Here is a 20,282-nt window from a genome sequence, read left to right as displayed (position 1 = left end):
AGAATTATCGTACTACAGTTGTCAAACAAGAGGGCATTTCTCCATGCTTCTGGCCTAAAGCAGTCACACCTTCCTGATAAACCGACTCTAAGCGGTTGCACTATCAATATGCCAATAGGCTTGACTTTCCTGGAGCTAGAGATAGTAAGTGTTGTTCCAGCATGCAATACAGAACACTTTGACACACCAGTAAGACCCTAAAAACTTTATTATCCAAGTAACCTTTGTTGTCACCTAATAATAATAACAATAACTTACATAGCACTTTTTTGAAATGTTATAAAGTGCTTCATAAGCCATTAGCAATAAGAAATAAATGAAAATCAAAAGACAAGCAATAAAAATGCCTGGCATGAATGAAAACATGTTTAAATAATACTACAATAATGGGAAAATTTGTACAAACAAATTACATTAAATGCAGTTGAGGTGTGATTTAAAATTTGTCTCTGATTTTGCCAGTGTAAGCGCCTCAGGCAGGGTGTTTCAAAGCATACCATTACTGTATCAGTAGACCTTTAACATAAGCTAATTTCACTCAAGGTAGATGTACTGAAAATAAATTGGGGGCGCTTGTTTAGTTGCATGCAATGAGCAGCATCCCAGCTTTGCCAGGATGAGGATTCCTTTCTAAGAATTGCTTTGCCTTTTGTTTTGTTTGTTGTTCTGTCTCTGTCCTTTACAGGCATCATGGACTCGGCCAGAGCAACACAAGGTATAGCCTCTAAATGCATGACTATTTACTATTCCTTTCATGTCAAAGGAGTCAAATTCAATTTTGGATGAACACGGATCAAAAGTCCGGATCAAATAACAGTCAGGACCAATGTAAACCTGGAAAAACAATGCATTGGCCTGATTGGCCAGTGCAAGAAACTGTCTCTTTTGTTTACTTTTTTTAAATTTCTGTATAAACTCAACATGCTGCAGCCTACATCATCGTATGACTTTTACCATTAAACCAACCTGCTAGGAAATAAATGAATGTAAGATATACACCTAATCAAATAGTGGAACATAGGGAGACTTCTCTTGTCATTTTCACAGATTTGATGCACAATTGTATAACATTTCAGTGAAGTGCACACCTACATGCAGTTTGTAGGCCTGTTTTCTCTCAAAAACTGAGTCCGCTATGAGAGGCAGAGCTGACACCTCTCTGTCTCTCATGTACAGAGTTTCTCTCTGTTCCCACACCCACATCTCCAGCTCTCACCCAGTTCTATGCCAAATCGTGATTTTGACTTCAACGTGCATTCGTGACATTAGAAAGAAGTGAATGTTTTCAGTTTTAATTAATTTGACCAAAGATAACTCCATATGTATGCAAGAGAAAATTGCAGAGGTCTCGGCGGCGGCCTGGAGTATCAGAACCAGGGACTCTCTCTGAAAGAAAAGTGAAAGTTGGCTGCTGTAATACGAGGCCACTTCTCCAGCTGACTTCAGAACCTAATATGTGTTTTCCAGCATTTCTTTCCCTGTAATTAAATTGATCACAAATACCGCCAACACCGAGGACAGATCTGAAACAGACTCATTTCACATCTACACAGATGTACCGTTTGGGATGCACCGACCAGTCGGCTACTGATTGCAATCAGCTGATAGATGTTCTAAATAGGTCATCGATGATTTCCCAATCACCGTTTTCAACTGCCTCATCACATTATAGCGGTACATTTGTTATTCATGCTCATGTATCATTTGACAGTAATGAACACGTTTGATTTTGCAGCGTAAAGAGAGGATCGGTCATTTCATTTCACTGACTGATTATTGTGTTCATTGACAGCCCACATGTAATAATTTCTGAAGCTGTGTTATGAATTTCATAGCCTATATCATTACAAACCATTTAATGTACTGGACAGAATGATATGCTGCCACAGTGAAATACCGTTTCATGCAATACCCGCGGCAGGAGGTGAGTCAGCACTTCACTCCTCAAGCACATACTAGCATGTGATAACTGTAAAAAAAACATGATTTACACATGGTTAGGGCAGCAATATCATGCGGCCATAAGAACAATCTTCTATATCGTATAGTGCTATATTGAGCATTTTACTGTTTATGCTTGCTGTGGGCTTTTCCATGATGTAATAGAAAGTCTGGGTAAAAAGCATCATTTTAATCGCCGATTGGATCAGTGATCAGCTGATCACAATGTTACAAAATCGACAATCAGAATCAGCCCCAGAAAATCTGGTCGGTGCATCCCTAGTTCCCTAAGCTTCCCAACTTCTTTATGTTGTTGCCTTTTTTAAAATCGATAAGAATGATCCCAAGCAAAGGCACCACTCCTTCCATAAGAGGAAGAAATATGTGGCCTACAAAATGGAATTATGCCATGCTACTTCGTTTTATGAACTGTAATATACTTTAATTAACAACCGTTTGACAAATGACATCTCGGCAGCATATTTGTATTTATTGTTACTGCTTGTGGGTGGATTGGGTTACATCGATGGATCGGATCAAATAATAATGTTCGCTCTTTCCGACATACGATATGATGTTGTAGTACAACTGTGCTCAGAATTGCGTAGTGTATCCCTACCAAAAAGTCCCATTCTAGGCAACACATAGGTGTTGGGGCATGTTGAGCATGTTTGTTGCAGATGTGAGTAGGCAGTTTAATGTTCGATTGACAAGCTGGGGAAGGGAAGGTACATTCAATTTGTATGCCGGGCCAGTGGAGATTTGGAGAGACTCGAGTCTGACATGTACTCAATGTACTCTCAATTTTATGCTCTGCTGTTCCTGCAATACCTTTCTCCTCTGCTGCTAAAGGTATAGAAACTGTTGCAGCTTTCTGCTATCAGTTAGATTTGATTTATTAGAGTAGCTTACCACAAAGAATCTTATGTTTCCAAGCATTTGTTTTTCCCCTACCTCATCTATTTTGTGCCCAGCTTCACATACTCATGTAAGGCGGTTTCACTCCTATTTTTATAGGCAGTAAAGTCAACAAATAATGATCAAGTAAAACTGAATTTGCTGAATGTTTCCAGTAGGCTCAACCACCCTGTTGCATTATTCATTCTGGCTCCTTACTGAAAACCATTGTTATGAAACTTTAATGAATCACCAATATCACATTGCAAATGAACGGACAATTTTCCTCTGGTTGCGGATGATATTCATTATGGGCTTCATGTAGGGAACGAGGGGCTGTAGCCCCCGAGAAAATTGTCCATCTGTGTTTATGAAAATTAGCTCTAGTGACCTTTTGACCTTATATTGTCCGAAAAAGTAGGAGCACAATATTTTACATTAAGAAGATATCAATATTGAAGCTAAAGGACTAAGTTGGACTTCACTGTTTTACATAGTATGGTATGCAGGTGGCATGCAGATGCAGCAGTCAGAAGCTGTAATACAGGGAGTGTGGGTTGAGGGGGGGAGGCTGTGTGTCCAGGGGTCAGAATGAAAGGGTACTGTGTTATGTAAGTGTTTCCCTGGTCCTGCTACCCGTCATGCATAATGAATGCCCCAGACATGCTTTGTCTATTGAATTTGAATACAAACTAATGAGGTTTTCTCTTACATGGCTGCCCAGACTGGGGCCTAATTCAATATGTGCAGAAGCATCCGTGCCATTGTTTCGCCTGCAACTTGGATCAAAGCCATGCAAATTATCCAAGAGGGGTCCTTTAAGTTTCAATTCTGCAGCACCTTGTAAAAAGGGCAATTCCGGAAAAGAAAGCAACGCTTATCATTACATACTGTATAAGAAAGTATCACATGTGTCCCCAAACTGTAGATTGTATTGCGCCGTTTAAATTGGTTTGAGACTTAGGTTGAGAAATGCTTAGAGTTCAGAGTAATATCTTCTAGAAGACATTTAACATTTTCTGTGTCATTAGCAGCTCAATTAGTTGAAAAAAAGCATGGGCCAAAGCCTCAGTGAGGGTTACTGATTGGAAATTAAGGGTTTTAAATCAGTAAACTGAGCATTAGCAATATTTTGTTTAGGAATTCCAATCAGTACAAAGCATTACAACTGAATATCTACAATATGCAACTAAAGGTCAAAGGGAACATTGTGATGTGAGAACATTGTGATCTACACCTAAAAAGAGTCTTAAGGGAGAAATGCCCCTTTTAGAAAGAGCCATTTGGTCTGTCTGGAACTTTAGACACAGAGTTGCAGACCCAGGCAACTTGGTGTCACATGTCGACAACCACAACAACAAGGAGTGGTTGACCCTGACACTGAAGGTTAGGAAGCTACTTATGGTTGGTTGCTGTAACTCTGCATATCAAGTTCACGAAACCAAGTATCTCTAGAGTAACAAGGTCATTTACTCATCTCATTAGCAGGCTCTCTGATGTTATTCCCTGGTTTCACATGCTTGTGACTTGGCATTTCTTTTTCATCAGTGAAAATTGGGGCATGTCCTGTGTATTACCAGAATGTGGGTGCAGAGAACACTGTACCCATCTACACCCAAATCACCACCACAAATAATCAACTTACAATCTTAATTTATTATAAAATGTCAATTTGTGCAATAACACTGAGCACTGAGCAACATCACTGTAAAAGTGCAAGCATGGCATGTAAGCTTATGCTCTGCTGTTCAGCACCATGCATCAGCATATTCCATGAGTTGGTGAGCCCACTGTGTGAAAAGCCCTAGACGGTTTCTAGTGCCTTCATTCGTCAATTATTGATAAACTCCCATGTACTGTCAACTGTGTCCATATGTCTTTACACTGTGGAGTCTGTGCTTTTTTTAATGGATTGTCTGTGTCTCTTTCATTAAATGCAGGCTTTCTAAAGAGTTTTTCTTTTTTCTTTTTTTTTTCTTTTTTTTTTCAGGTCACAATGTCTTAGTTAACGCAAAGACAGCTTGTTATACTTGTGAAAGATAAGCCACAGAAAGCACTTGATTCTACAAAGCCTTGATCTTGCAGAATTCTACATCATATAAATATAAATGTGCAATATGGTCTTGGAATAGAAGTATAATTATATTATTAACGTGATGTTCTGGCAGATGTGATCTTTCAAAATTAAACCCGTGGATTTTCTGCTCCCATGCAGAGTCTGGATGGGAACGTAGTGGTGAGGAGCGACGCTCGTGTGTCCTCCCTCACTCTGAAGTATGTCAAGTACACAGACGCCGGCCAGTACCTCTGCACGGCTCGCAGTGCCATCGGAGAGGATGCTCAGCCAGCCTACCTGGAAGTCCGCTGTAAGAACTTCATCCTCTAATACATATATACAATATGTATCAGGGTTCCCATGGGCCTTGAGAATCCTTTAAAGTTTGCAGGTTTGAGAAAATAAGGCCTTAAACGTGGACGGCCTTGAAACTACCTGATTTTTTTATTACAATATAGCATCCAAAAACATCATTCTTCTCTCCTAGGACCCTCTGATGGAAATTTGTGTTAATATAGCAGATGCTTGAAAATGAAGGATTTCCGTATGAGTTCTTGACTTGACAAGATCATGAGTAATAACTGAGGCCTCTTATGTCTAATTTTGATCAGTGTCATGTCTTACCCCAAAACACACCAATTGTGAGTCCTTGAATTTCACCAAACAAGATCTTGAAAGTTGTTGAAGTGCTCTTGAATTTGATACAAGTGAGTGTGGGTGCCCAGATCTATTTTTCTTAACCGAATGAGCAGTGACACTTTACAAACGGCATCGCTTGTCATCCACCTTCTAATTGAACCAAATGGGCATCATACAAAGCCCATAAATTCTGCTTTACAAGGCACTGTTACTAGGCACTGTTAAAACCACAAAACCATCAGTGTTTTGCCAGGTCTGTGTTGTTATCAATCATTTTTTGTTGTTGTTTCCTAGATGCCCCTAAGATCCAAGGCTCAGTTGCAGTGTACACCTGGGAGGGGAATGCTGTTAATATCAGCTGTGAGGTCCAGGCTCATCCTAGTGACGTATCTATTATGTGGCTGAGAGACGGACTGCAGCTGCCCAACCCCAACACCACCAACATTAAGATCTTCAAAAGTCCCTCAGTCAGCTACCTGGAGGTGCAGTTATACACAGATTAAGATACACACACACATATAGATCTTCCACATGCACACACACCCATACACATACTCCTTGTCATCAAGATTTCATGAGCATAGACTTGAAGTGAAGGGTTTGCTTTCCACTCCATTGTGGAAAAAATCTGATGAATAATTCAGAAGAAGGAAAGCTCAGAGCAACGAATAAAAATAGGCAACTCTAATGGACAAACAAAAGAAAAAGGTCACCTTCATAGTGTTTGACACGGAGGTCTGTTCATCTGTTTTGGTACACTGCCCTTCATATATTTGCTAAAAAAAAAATTTCTCCTCCAGGTAACCCCCGAGTCTGAGAATGACTTTGGGAGCTATAACTGCACTGCCTCAAATGAGATGGGTACAGAGTCCAAGGAGTTCCTCCTCATTCAGGCTGGTCAGTCATCATGATCCCACAATTCATTTTGCCATGCATTTAGATAGACCCTGATTTCTTAGCTTGATCAAAATTAGAAGGTTTATTGATGACGGGAAGGTGGTTTCTGTTTTCTGTTTTCTGTTTTCTGCACAAATCTAATCTATCTTGCCGGGATTCTGAAGCTGTTAACCATTTCAGGACATTTAAATCCCGATTTTGTATTTTAGTATTTGGTTGCGCTTACCCCTCAGCTCCCACTGACTGCAATACAGGTCACAATTGTTAAAAATGTGCATCTAAAACAATTAGAGTCTTCAGTTTCTTTCTGCATTGGTATTCCATCCTTTCGAAACTGTTGTTTTTGGAAAGGTCCAGCAAGGCTGCTCACTGTTTGCATTTGGAGGGTGTGCAATTACCAGCAGTTAAGGCTGACATGGGATCAGCCAGCTATAGCAACATTTTGGTGCGTTTTTTCCTATCTCCAAATGTATTTTCTAAATTGATGTCAGAGTATGCAGTATTCAGTGCAAGAGAAACAACATTAGTGTCACAAATCACACATTACTTATACAGATGAAAACGCAAGTTTCTGGAGAGGTTTTTAGATGCACTTCGGAGGCATTGGGAGCTGTGAGCCAAGTCAGTTTCACTGCTGTTTCTGTGGAGGCAGAGGATGAATTCTAAGGTGCTGCGGATAGATGGAAAGTACCTGACACACTGATGATGGGTAAAAAACTTGATGACATCAGTATTATCCTGTAAGCTGGAAGGTCATTGAATTGACATTTCTCTTAAGTGGCGAGTAAGCACTAACATGATGACGTTATAGTGTAGTATAAGTAGGCAGAATGTGAAACATGTGAGTTGCTCCAATGTTTTTACTTACAATATGAGAGTAAAACGTAAACACAGTGGAAGATTCAAGATTCAAGATTTCCTTTATTGTCATTGTACAAGTACAACAAAATTGCATTTGCCGCTCCCTGAGTTTGATGCATAACAAACTAAACAATAATAAACAAGTAAATTAAATTAAATAAATAAAAGAGTGCAAAAACACAGTGTGCAAAGTGTATTGTTCACTTAAGAGTAGTTAAATTAAATTAAAAAAAAACCTAAGAGTAGTTAATTTAAAACGTAAGAGCAGCTAGGTAAGAACTTAAGTAGTAGAAATAGACATTTTCCAAGTAGAGCAGTCAGTATCATGTAAACAGTCAGATAGCAGATCAGTAACATATTGTCCATATTGCACTGATCATATTGCACAGTTTATTTGCCATAGAGGGGGTGTGGGGTGTGTGAGGGATTGGGGGAGTGTGATGGTGGGGAGTTGTAGTCAGGAGGCAGAGTTGAGTTATGCGACCCCAGGGAAAAAGCTGTTTCTGAATCTAGATGGAACTTTACAGTCTGAGAGTTGTGGTGAGTTGCAGTCCCACAGCGTTTATGGTAATGGCACTTCATTTCCTCCCTTAACTAGAGGTGCCATCAGCTCCATCCATCGGTGAGGTGGAGCCGTTCTCCAGCACAGCGCAGGTCCATTTCCAGGAGCCTGAAGCCACCGGAGGGGTTCCTGTCCTCAGATACAGAGCTGAGTGGAGGATGCAGGGCCGGGGCAGCTGGGCGCACAGGATCTATGACATCCAGGAAGGTACAAACACTTCTGTCAAAATATGTCTTTACTGTCTTGGGAAAAATGTGAAAATGGACAACCATGGAGAGAGAAGAGAGCAGCATTGAAAATAGATTTATTTTTTTCAATTAAATTCATCATTTCCCTGCCTTCTACACCCCAACACTTGTATATTTTCAGCATTTTTCCTTGATTTTACTTATGTCTCTCGCCTTTCTGCATTATGGTAATAGTTGGCTAATTTGTCCATATTTCTGAATTCTCATGTTCACACTCTTATTGTTATATAATGTAAGTGCACAATCTTACTGGGATAATAGATCATGATAATACACTTTATTTAATATAGCACTTTTCAGTGTTACAAAGTGCTGAACAAACAATAAAACAATTATGACTACAAATCATGAAGTAAGCAATAAAAAACAATACATGAATTAAAAACCGGGTTGTGTAAGAATAAAACAGAGTACAGTAATGTGAGTAATGAGTAGATATAGAAAGTAATACTCAAAAACGAATGAGTAGATGTAAAAAATAATAAATGTTATCATTAGAGTCAAAAAATGAAACTCTACGTTGGTGTAAGAACTCATTTAAAAAACTAATTTTTCATCCAGAAGTGAGGTTGGCACTGCAAGGTAATGTCTGGGAAACAGCTGTCAATTAATTTTGTTTTGGTATATTTCTGCTTTTAGACCTTTTTAGACCATCTTAGTCCTTTAAATATTTTCTTATCTGTTGTTTAAACGTAATTTAAATGGATGAACGAGATGAAATATTCCCATTCCTAATGAGAACTGAGCTTATCGCTGTTTACTTGTGATGAAATGAATTATGCGGGTGTGTGTGTGGGACAGGAGACAGTTCTGGCTTGCTGCTCGTCAAAGTGTGGGGGATTTTTCAGTAGGGATTGCTCTCCCTCTGATGTTGTGACAGGCTCCCTCAGTGAGGTGACTATCACAGGCCTCAAACCAGAGACCAACTACGAAGTGAAGATGTCAGCCATTAACGGCAAGGGTGAGGGTGAAGGCAGTCCCGCTGTGTTCTTCAAGACGGAGCCTGTCCGTAAGTTGCACCTACACACACGCACGCACACACAGTTTACAGCATAAAACCTCTATCAGACCTTCTTCACCTATCTGAACCAACGCATTACCTGAATCCCTCTATTCTCTGTCTTGCAATAACACAAGAAATGTTTGTCCATTCCATTATCGAGGTATGAAAACTCATCAAGAGTGGTGTTTCTGGGCTGCAACCCCGAAAGTGAGCGTTTGAGACTGTTGTCACAGTGTTGCAAACGCATCAGGCGATGGCGTCTTTCCCTTCAGTCTATCTTTACATTTCAGAACTCGTCTCAGATGTAGGCGACACAGATTTGGAGCTCATTAAAAGTGACACTGTCCCCATTCCCTCCCCTATTTTCGCCTGACATTTTGGTTTACTATGACTCCTAGGAATAAAACTGACAAAAAAAAAAAACCTTTGAACTACTTCTGTGATCCTAATGTATTTTTCATAGAGAACCATTTTGTCACAAGTTAGGGAGGCCTTGAAATCTAAAAGGCTGCAAGAAACATTTTTGTCATAGAGAATAACCTGCTATTTTACTCATTGGATTCTGATTTTATCACTGAGGTCAGATTTGGGCCCCATTGCACAATCACTTGGGATCCATTGCTTGTGTTGCTTGTATTAGGTGCATTACATCATGATGAAGGAGAGAATGATCGATTGTAATTTTCCTTGCTTCTATAAAAGCCAAGCTTGAATTGAATCTTCCCTGCATTACTTAGTTTTTAGCCCCCTCTAATGGTTGTGTATGTATGTCTCAGGAGGAGAAATTGCTGCCCCTTGTTGGTTTAGCATGGATTTGCTGACTCCAAATCGATCCCATTTTTATTGCTGGACATCTTTAAGAGTCGTATGCTGATTGTCTCCTCATATCTTTCATTTTATAATTTTATTCACCCATCTTTTCCTCCATTTCTTTATGTTTCTGTTGTATCCATCAGGCTATTCTTTCACAAGTAAGTGCTTCATCTCTCTTTGCCTGAATCATTGTTTTAAGTGGTGTTTCAGAATAATACTCTTTTTATTTATTCAGAGGTTTGAATTGATGTTTCATCAGTATTTATTTAAACAAAGAACAAAGCATTTTATTATCTCTTGATTTAATCTTTAATCAAACAAAGATTCAGTCACTGATATGTGCTCTTGGTTTCTGGAGAGATGGAGATAGCTTCCATTAAAACTCTAATTACTTTGACAAATCACTTTGAATGAGGGAGATGCTCTCTTCCCTGTGCATGACTAAGCATGGCTGATGGAAACCCCACAGTGGGATTTCAAAATTTAAGGTGATAAAGGAAAAAAATGGCAAAAACTGAGACACATTGCAGAAGCTTAAATGTTTGAACTAAAAGTAGAAGTAGATAATGTTGTGTGGAAATGTTTTTCAGCACCTACACACATTCTCTCAGTGAGTTTTTCTGAAGGAGATGTTGTTTGTCAAATGCAGTAGAAAGGAGAAAAAAACACATCTTCCAGCATGCTATGAAATATACCCAGTAAACAGAGAACTGCACCCACTGGGGGGCATATGCCTACCACACCAAGATTGACATTTTTGTGATAAACATACTTATTTATTTCAACTTTATTGTTCATATACTGTACAGTAGAAGTTATTGATGCTTTTAGAGCACGATCTTGCTCATCTCAGCTTTGCTTTGAATCAACATGTCCAAGCTTCCCTGTCTCTCTGTTTTTATTCACATGTTCTGTCTTACTGGCTAGAGGGAAGCTCACTGGCAACAAATAATATGTCTGACATGATCAAAACTAAACCAACGGCAAAGTCAATAATATAGTGTCTGTTGGCATTTTGCTGATTTGGTGTACAAAACTGCATTATTTAGTGACTAGCAAATAAATATTATGGTTGATGTTGCAATAATTGCAATTTCAGGACTACCACAGAGTTTTGTTTTAATTATGTAATTTGTTGCATTGAAGAGACACTCATCTTAATTCAGATACTGTTTGAGGGAAAGCAGTCTGCACAGCGGCATCTAAAAAACCTGGTTAGCCACAGCAGTAAGTGAAAGCAATTAGGAATATTTACAAAGCACGTTTTTTAAAATATGCTTTAAACATTTTTTTCATTTTACACCACCTTTAAAAGCAATGTATCATAACATTCTGCGTAGTTTGGTATCTCTATCTCAGCACAGAGCCACACCTGAAATGTGGCCATTATGAAATGTTGTTTGTTTTTTCCTTTGCTGTTTTTTGTCCAGTCTTGCCAGAAATAGGCCCGGTTAAATGCCTCAGTGAAGTTGTATTATAGAGATAAAGGCAGTAATTTCTGAAGACACTGATTCTGATTGCCTGATATCTTTTCTTTCATGTTCCTAGATGGCATATTTCATTTTTTCACTGAAGACACAGGTTTGTTCTGTAGTGGAGATAATAGATAATTAGTTTTTAACTAGCTGCTTGTATCCTCAGGACAATCCTATCACCCCTGCTGTTTAGCTGAACCAGTAATTATTTGACAACATAGCATAGCAAATCGTTATATTTCGTTATATGTTGTTGGAACAATATGGCCTTATATGGCCTGATTATGAATATAAACTAATCTGTGCCTATCTCCTATGCATTTTATTTCACCCAAATCTCATGGGTTGATTGCATAGTTATCCAGATATGCATCTCATTATCAATGTGATTTGTAATTAGTGAAGTATTTGGCAAAACATCAGTATTTTTTAATATCTTTGCATTACAAACGCTGCACATTTCCCTCTGGTTTCAGCTGTTTGATGTCACTAGGGGAGGTTTATGTTTGGATTATAGCCATCAGCATTGATTAATCAATTGCGTTGCAAATTATAGTCTTAGTGGAGAAGATAAAGCTGTCCGATGTCTCCTGCACTTCCCACCTACTGATCCCATACAGAGGAAACCTGCCTGTGCTGTTGTGTTTATTAGTGTTGAGTGTTTTTTTGTGATTCCATGTCTTTCTGTTTTAGTTTGTCTGCAGGTCTTTTAACTTTGTTTTCCCTCTCCATGTTTTGTTGTCTATTATATCTTTCATGTTACTTCTCCCACTTTCCTTTCAACCAATCACATGCGTGCAATTCATGTGACTGTTATTTGGCTTGCATGGTGCTGATGATCTCCTCCACTCTGCAGAAGGTAACTCAATGTTCCAGATTTTTACAAGAAGAATCCTAACTGTACTGGAGAATCCTACCACTAATGCTTTAAGCAACACATTCTTTGCTTATACGCAAACGTTTAACACATGTCCGCCTCATTCTTGTTAACCAGTCATGTAGACAGTTGCCTCAGCTGGATAAATGAAAGAGGCCCAGAGCTGTCTTCACAGTGACTTAAGAAGCATCAGCAGTGTTATATAATATATCTGCATCACCCAGATAGTACCAGTACCTGTGTGATGTTATCTCTCCCCCTTATAGGATGTGTTACTGTAACTCAACAATGTAATAATCCATTTTTCACTAATCACAAGAGAATCATAATCAATTTCTGCCCACCTGAAACCTAGCCATTATGTCTTCATGTTGTTTATCATGTTTAACCTTAGCCTGAATTCCATGCATTACAGGCTAACTCAACTAACATGGACCAGTTCAATCACACAAGGTTATAATGACAAGCAGTGACATGATTAAGCTTATGAGGGTTAACCACCATGCACATCCTTCTTGTTGTTGTCCTGCAGTTGCCGTCTGATGTATTTCTGTTGCAAATCAATTTTTTGCACGAGTCACCCCACACTTAATAGTCATCAATATTATGAGTCACCCCACACTGAAGTCATCAGTAAATTATTGTGTGTTAAAACTGAATTATTTAATATAACGTGGACTATTGCAATCAGTCATTTAAGTTAAAAGGTGTCAAACATTAGCATAGTCCATCTCAACTGGATTGTATTGCATAAACATTTCGCCAAATGGTTATCATCTTTGCAGGCAAGCCTATTTGTTATGCTACAAAATGCAAATCCTACAAAAACATTTCAGACAATGAGTCAAATAACTCTCTCCCCAAAGCCTTGTATGACACTGGTGAATGTCAGTCAGCAATTTTATGCCAATTGAATGTCACTCAGCAACTCACAGACTGAATCAGATAAGCATGCCATGTGCATCATTTGGTTATTAGCCTGACTTGAGACAAACTATCTGGAGGCAAGTGATAAAAGAAGGGCAACTATGCTAAAAGGACAACAACAAAGAGAGGGACCAGTTTCAAATGTTGGACTTTTCTTTTATTTCTAACCAAGGCTTTTTTTTCCTCCCATAATTTTAAAGGTACTGGTGGAATCACAGAATTGCCTCTGCTCCTCCCAACACAATAACTTGACTTCTAGTTCTCTGCATCTTTTAAATTAACCTTTAAATAACCCATATATTGCTCTTGTGTGCTTGTAGGGAAGCCAAATCCTCCTAAGCTCGAAGGGATCCTTCAACCCAAAGGCAACTCCATCAAAGTCAGCTGGATCAAGCAGGATGACGGCGGCTCACCCATCATCCATTATCTCGTCCGCTACAAACGAGTGAGTATGGGGCTTCTAGCCAAGCTCTATAGTGTTGCCATTTCCAGATATGTTATTTAAAGGGGAACAATTCTAGTCTAGTTCTGTAGTGTTCAAGCCTTCACTTTAACTCAAATATGTGTATGTGTGCACCCTCAGAAACAGGTGTCCGACTGGAAGCCAGAGATCCGGATGCCCAGCAGCAGCGAGTACGTGGTTCTGAGTGGGTTGGACTGGAACACGGACTACAGTGTCTATGTGGTGGCAGAGAATCAGAAGGGCAAGTCCCAACCAGGAATGCTGTCCTTCACAACGCTCACAGAGCCAGCTCCCATCCCAGGTATCCCCCCCCCAGGCCACTCACACCGGCACTAAACACACAGAAACCTGAGGAGCCAAACTCAAAGCTCGAACAGAGCAGGGGTCCTATTTTCACCTCTCTAGCACTGAAAGGTGAATGGCAACTAAATAAAAACTTCACACACTTCACACTTTGTTTTTTGGTCTTTTTTGTTTTCTAATTCATTTTCCAATCTAAAGCATATTCCACTCACCCGCCACTGAGTCACCATCTAGTGGATAATGGTGTAGTCTCCCCTTGTGCTGTGCTTTTGCTTTGATGTGTTGATGTGTTGTATTTTTTTTGTTTTTTCCTTTATTTTCTCCCTCAGTAAAAAAAAAAAAAAGTTTCTTTTTCTCTTTTTCACTTTTTTGGTTTTCAGACCTGACACATTTTCACATTTTCTCTCTTCCTCCGTTTTCCCCACCCTTCTTTCCTTTGTTTCCCTTCATTTCCCCCCCTCCTTTATTCTCTTTCCCTTTCTCTTTATCCCTCTCTCAATGTTCCTGCACTCTTGCCTGGTCCTGGACATTGGTGTGGTGGACCACGTGAACATTTTCGTCCTGACCTGTGTGTATTTTGGTGTGGTTCGGGGTGTGCTGTCCCCAGCCACTCAGGGCTGTTCATCTGTGACATACACTTTGGTATCACTCATCCTGTCCCTCATCACCGTATTCCTGCTTTCATAGTTCGTGGGGAGTTCACACAATTACTGTAGAGGAGAGCTTGCCTTTCTCTGGCCTGGCTGTCTCTCTGAATGCTTTCACTCCCTAAGCAGACTTTGTCCAAGACAGATGTGTCTCTGTTAGCGGGTGAAAAAGGGTGCTCAGTAGCTACAGCACAGACCAGACAGACGTACTGAACCAAAGGCAGTGGACTCCTCTGTCTCCTACAGATCCACTCTGCTCAGCATAGCACAGCTAGTCATCAGTACTAGACAACAGAAAGGAGTGCCAGTTTACAGTAATGAACAATAGTGTAATTCAAATGAGGTTATATTAAAAAACAAAACAAAACAAAACAAAATAGCACTGTGCACAGAACACTGAGTGAATGCTGAGTGCTGGACATGTCAGTTTACATAAAAAATGTATTATATTGTTTTATCACTCACAAAATGATATGTACTGTATGTAAAGATTTGTAACATTAACTTTTACATGATTGAGAACCGAAACAACTAACAGAATACCAAGTGTTAATATAATATTAATATTGCTACAGTTTGACAAGCTGTATACAGAACTATCATAGGTGGTGTTGATATGCAATTAATTGCAACTTCTTGTGTTGATTACTAAGGAAAATGTCCAGGTATATCTCATTTATTTAATACATATCAAGTCTCATTCAAAAGTACCTATGTTTTTATACATCATTTATAATTTGATTGGGTTTTTCTCAACTGCATCTTATTCTCAAGTAGACTTTGATTACCTGCTGATTATTGATATCTTAAGAGTTGAATCCATCTTTAAACAAGGTGGCCAAGGTGACGTAGACACAAACAGTGAAGACACATCATAGCCTCTTGGGATATGTGAAATAGCCTCACATACATTTTGTTTACAAAATGTCTTGCATTGCCAGGTAACTAGCAACATAGGAACATATTGCAAGCTTTCTTCTGGTTTTCTTCTTTCTGTCTAATACCAAATAAATGGGTTTAATATAATTGAATTGTTTTTTATTTTATTTTTAAGGACAGCTGGTGGCACACTTAATTCCTAAACACGCCTCATGTTTGAAATGAAGTTATATAAGTGATTGAGTAGAAGTGATACAGAACATTACACACAAATACACCACATTGCATCTCAATACACGCTGAGACCTACAGTCTAGAACATAATGGCAGTGTTCGTAGCAGGTGAGTTGTTTCTGTTTTACAAAACCATTAGCGGTTACAGTCGCACATTCTTCATGACTCCTTCTATTAAACTGCGTCACACTACAGGTACTCAGTGCTATCCTCTCTGTCTCTTCTCTGGCAGATATGGGTGATGAGACAGCTCTTTCTATGGGCATCATCCTGTGGGCGGGGATCCTTGTTGTAGTATTTGTACTGCTGCTCCTGGCCGTGGATGTCACCTGTTTCTTTGTGAACAAATGTGGCCTCATCATGTGCCTCTGCGGCAAATCAGGCACCGGAACCAAAGGACACAACATGGAAGAGGGCAAGGCTGCCTTCATGTGAGTATCACAGGCTACGTTTACATGCAGCCTGGCAAACCTCAGATAAACACGTCAGTCACAGTTGAATAATCCAATCAGCCTCGGTCAGGTTGAAAATGTTAAGGTCCAGCTAAAGCTGCCCTTTTGAACTCTGGTGCATGTATTTTATCCACACATAAGCAGGTTATGTAGCCATTTAGTTAAATGATTTCAATTTTAAAGATGAATGCCAAGATGCAGAAGATTTTTGCTCAAATCATTAAAAGGAAAATTCCACCCTCAGATACTCTCACACTGTTATGTATCATCAATCTATGATGTTCGATGCATTCCAGGAGTCACTTTATAATGAACTGTTGTAATTCCCCTTTTTGTTATACCCACTTATTCCCTCAGCCTGCTTCTTCTACTTCAGTTAGTGATTACCTATATTTCCCAGAATGCCTTTTGAGAACCCCCAGAGAACTTCCTGAACGTGCCTGAGCATTTCAGTGGTGGGTTTTGAGTGCAGGTGGAGAGAGCAACAGATTGCAAAGCAAGATTTTTTTACAGTTCAGAAAAAAAGTGTGAGTTTCGCCCCTGAACCCAGAAATACAAGATACATCGCCAGTAGCTGTTGTTGACAGTGGTAAAGTATTTTAGGGTGGATTTTTTCTTTACTGAAAGTATGAAAGATGTTGGGTTTAAGTGATGCATTGAACAAATACACACACTCATGCGATATATGTGTGATATGGCAAATTCAAATCTGTTGTTTTATGCTACAGATTCCACTAAAGGAAGGACATGATTAGAAGATTAGATGGGTGTAGATATGGAAAGAACAAGCCACATGGATGTGCATGTGAACAGTTACCCTCGTCAAATATTCAGACTACTTTGATTGGGTTTTAACAGTTCCTCCATTCACAGTTCTCTGTAACCATAACCACTGTCTATTGTACTGCTCTTGCATCACTTTTTCCTTATGCTCACTGCAGCAGAAGCAACTGTTCTGTGAAATAACAGAATCTGTTGACATTTTCCCCAGATATTTGTCACAGAATATTTCTGTCCTACAGGAAGGATGAGTCGAAAGAGCCAATAGTGGAAGTCAGAACGGACGATGAGGTCACAGCCAATCATAACGCAGGAGGGCCAACAGAACCCAATGAGACCACACCCCTCACAGAGCCAGAGTGAGTAAAAGCTGACATACAGCGCACAGTCTTTTTACCTTTCAAGTCTTTTTAGCCGCTGCACATTGCACTCCACTTTAAAGAACAATTCTCATATTATTCACCAGGATTACAATTTGACCCTCATTCATTGAGTTAATACAACAAAGGAAATCTGAACTTTTGTAAAAGTTCATGTGTTGGTGATTCTTGAGTGGAGTCCACTGAATTTGTGTTGCTTTCTGTTGAGGTGATCTGTTTTTATTCCCTTTCGCAGGGATTATTGCACTCTATATGTGTTTCTTCTTCAGCCGTAGGAGATTTTTTTGTCTCATTGTATCAAGGTTGAAGCAATACCAGCTAAAGACATGGAAAGGCCGTTGTCCTCTTGAGTGTGGTCAACTTGTATTAAGTGATTTGACGACCTCAGCAAGCCATATCTCATATCAGCATTGTAGAAAAAAATAGATTTTATAAGGAGATTGTCACTGGTACTGTTCAACCCTTACAGGTGGTTATGCGTGGTGTTGTAGTGTTCTGCAGGAATACTGGTGCTTCTTAGTACATTTACAGTTTTCCTAGCTCAATGTACTCCATGTTGGTGTGTGTATGGGCTGTATCCTTTAATGTCCACTCACAGCATGAAACCCTTTGTGTCTTTTCTTTTTTCTTTTTGTCACTAGGCCTAGTAGTCGTTTTGGTTGCTCTGTCTACGTTTGTGTAAATCTATAACACCGACTAAACCCTCTGCATGCTTCTCCTGGCCACCCTTCCTCTGCCACAGTCACCCTGGTGTCTAGTCTGTGTGTCTCTGTTCTCTCCCTGCTCTCTCAGGCTGGCGGCTAACACTGCTGCTCTGACACTGGACACCCTCTCCTCCATAGCCACCAACTCTGACACAGCCACTGCAACCTTTGACCCTGCTCAGGACAGCCCCTGTAGCGAGACCACTACCCTCACTTGTAGCCTGTCCACCCCGGCCAACGACCCCTCACCCACGCCTGTCCCGGCCCCGGCCCCCACCCCAGAATCAAACACAGCCCCACCCAACCCCCTCATTTCCACCTCTGCTGTCACAGCTAGAATAGCGGAACAAAGAGAAAATAGCGCCCCAGAAGCAGAGGAGAAAATGGCCACTCCTTCTTGTACCCCTGAACGAACTAAATCTCAAAAGTCTGCCACACCGATACCACCAAAGCGTAGGAACTCTCCCAAACTGGCCTTGCTGAAGGCTAACCGTAGCTCCCCGGTATCTGCACTTGCTACGTCTTCTGCCTCTGCCTCTCCCACTCTAGACACCAAGAAACCTGCTCCTAGTCCCCCAATCACCCAGTTCCCCACCCAGTCAGCTCCTGTAGTCCTAGACGCAGAGACACCAGTGCAAACTGCCTCCACTCCAGCAGCTACTGCCACTACTAAACCAGACCCTGATTCAAATACCACTGCCCCAGATACCAGCGGGCTTAGCCTTACTCCCTTTGCCGCCGATAAACCTATTGACCAGGCTGTCGACAATAATGCAGCTCCTGCCAAAGATGCCACCTTTGCCCCTAAAGCTCCCACTGCCACTAACTCTCCTTCAGTTGTCCACAATACTCATAAAGTCCTGGACGCTGAAGGATCTGCTCCTCTGGTTGCAGATATCCTCACTCCCGTTTCCGCCGCCCTAAGTGCCCCTCTGTCCGTCCCTGCCTCTTCTGCAGCTAGTCTCGACGCACCCATCTCTAACGATCTCCTCACACCCAACATGTACGCCATCCAGTCCCCGAACCTGACCACACCTCACGTCACAGGGCCCAAAAATGCAGAGTTAGAGCTAGAGATGCCAAACGGGATAGGGATGTCCCCACCAGACCTTATTAGCCTGGACAGCCCCCTCTCTCTGCCCAACGGAGACGGAGCAGACTTCCCCCCCTCAGACCCAGCTCTGGAGGCATCAGAGAGTCTGGCCAAGACTGCTCCTCCTGTCAACGACGAGTACGGCTCCCTCTAGAGGTTTATCTCTGTGTGTGTGTGTGTGTGTGTGTGTGTGCGTGTAACATGTATGCCCATTCATTCACCACCGCATCTTGCCATTGACCACACGATACGAAACACTGTAATGGTAAACTGTGGTAATGACATTGTGATAAGTAGAAATCTTGTGGATTGTGATGGAAGAGAGGTATGACGGTTCTGTTTTTTGTGCTTGTGTGTAACAGCTCCCCACTGCGGTTCTTTACTTTTGCAGCACTCGCTACACAGTTAATTAGTATAATGACACACTATTTTGTCTCAGACGGGCAGTAAGTTAAAGTATGTGCCTCTGAGTGTTGCCTCAATCCTCACTAATTCCACAGCTCTACTAAAGAGATCAAAGGGAGGCCAGATACTGGTATTTGCCCTGCGCTGAAGCCTAGGAGGCAGAGGAGCTTCAGGCAGGATCTAGCAACTGTGCTTCACCGCTTTAACATGCATAGAAATATCACATTCTGCCACAGCTACCAGCCCAGGACTCATTTACTGTCCTATCACAGTCTCTTTGAAGTAGCACTAGACTGATTAATACATAGTATTTGCTAAACGCTGTGTATATTAAAATATAAATGATACAGGATGAACTATAAGGGTATCTCATTATCTGTCTGCTCAGTTTTTATCTGACTGTGTTGTCAAGGTGGTGAAGAAATATGTAAGAATACTCATAAATATGTATGAAGTCTTCTTACATATTTGGCGAAGACCTCATAGTGAAGAAATGTCTAAGGTTGTGTTCAACAGAGGTGTCGGTTTGTTGTTGTTTTTTTTCCCTGTATTTTTCTGTTTTCTCGCCAGGGGTGAACAGATTGGTTTTTTTTAACTTTGCCTCTTTTTCCCTTTCCCGTTTCAGGAGTATTTTTTCTGATGAGAAAGGTAAAGGAGACGAGACAGAATTATCAAATGCCCTGATGGAGAAAACGGCAGAACACAACAATGTCATACAGACAGATATCACCGAGAGCAAAGCATGA

The 20,282-nt window shown here is 40.6% G+C and overlaps 1 protein-coding gene across 1 annotated transcript in view; it reads left to right on the top strand.

Moving 5' to 3' along the window:
• The window catches only part of ncam1b (neural cell adhesion molecule 1b), a gene marked incomplete at its 5' end in the record, with an annotated part of 36,427 nt that extends 16,145 nt beyond the window's left edge, over positions 1-20,282 (top strand). The window contains 14 exons of the mRNA XM_071527624.1: positions 686-715; positions 5,054-5,204; positions 5,828-6,015; positions 6,334-6,430; positions 7,890-8,060; positions 8,982-9,110; positions 11,466-11,498; positions 12,249-12,251; positions 13,517-13,641; positions 13,780-13,960; positions 15,955-16,153; positions 17,197-17,313; positions 18,127-19,269; positions 20,162-20,282. Coding sequence (XP_071383725.1) covers positions 686-715; positions 5,054-5,204; positions 5,828-6,015; positions 6,334-6,430; positions 7,890-8,060; positions 8,982-9,110; positions 11,466-11,498; positions 12,249-12,251; positions 13,517-13,641; positions 13,780-13,960; positions 15,955-16,153; positions 17,197-17,313; positions 18,127-19,269; positions 20,162-20,282 — 2,688 coding nt within the window. The remainder of the gene's footprint in view (positions 1-685; positions 716-5,053; positions 5,205-5,827; positions 6,016-6,333; positions 6,431-7,889; positions 8,061-8,981; positions 9,111-11,465; positions 11,499-12,248; positions 12,252-13,516; positions 13,642-13,779; positions 13,961-15,954; positions 16,154-17,196; positions 17,314-18,126; positions 19,270-20,161) is intronic.

This window comes from Centroberyx affinis, unplaced genomic scaffold (assembly GCF_046629955.1).
Source record: "Centroberyx affinis isolate AG114_WGS23_722 - 3 ecotype Tasmania unplaced genomic scaffold, CSIRO-AGI_Caff_v1 ptg001549l_1, whole genome shotgun sequence".
NCBI classification, from domain to species: Eukaryota; Metazoa; Chordata; class Actinopteri; order Beryciformes; family Berycidae; genus Centroberyx; species Centroberyx affinis.
Note: the sequence above shows the minus strand (reverse complement) of the source record. Positions and strands in the feature narration are given on the sequence as shown.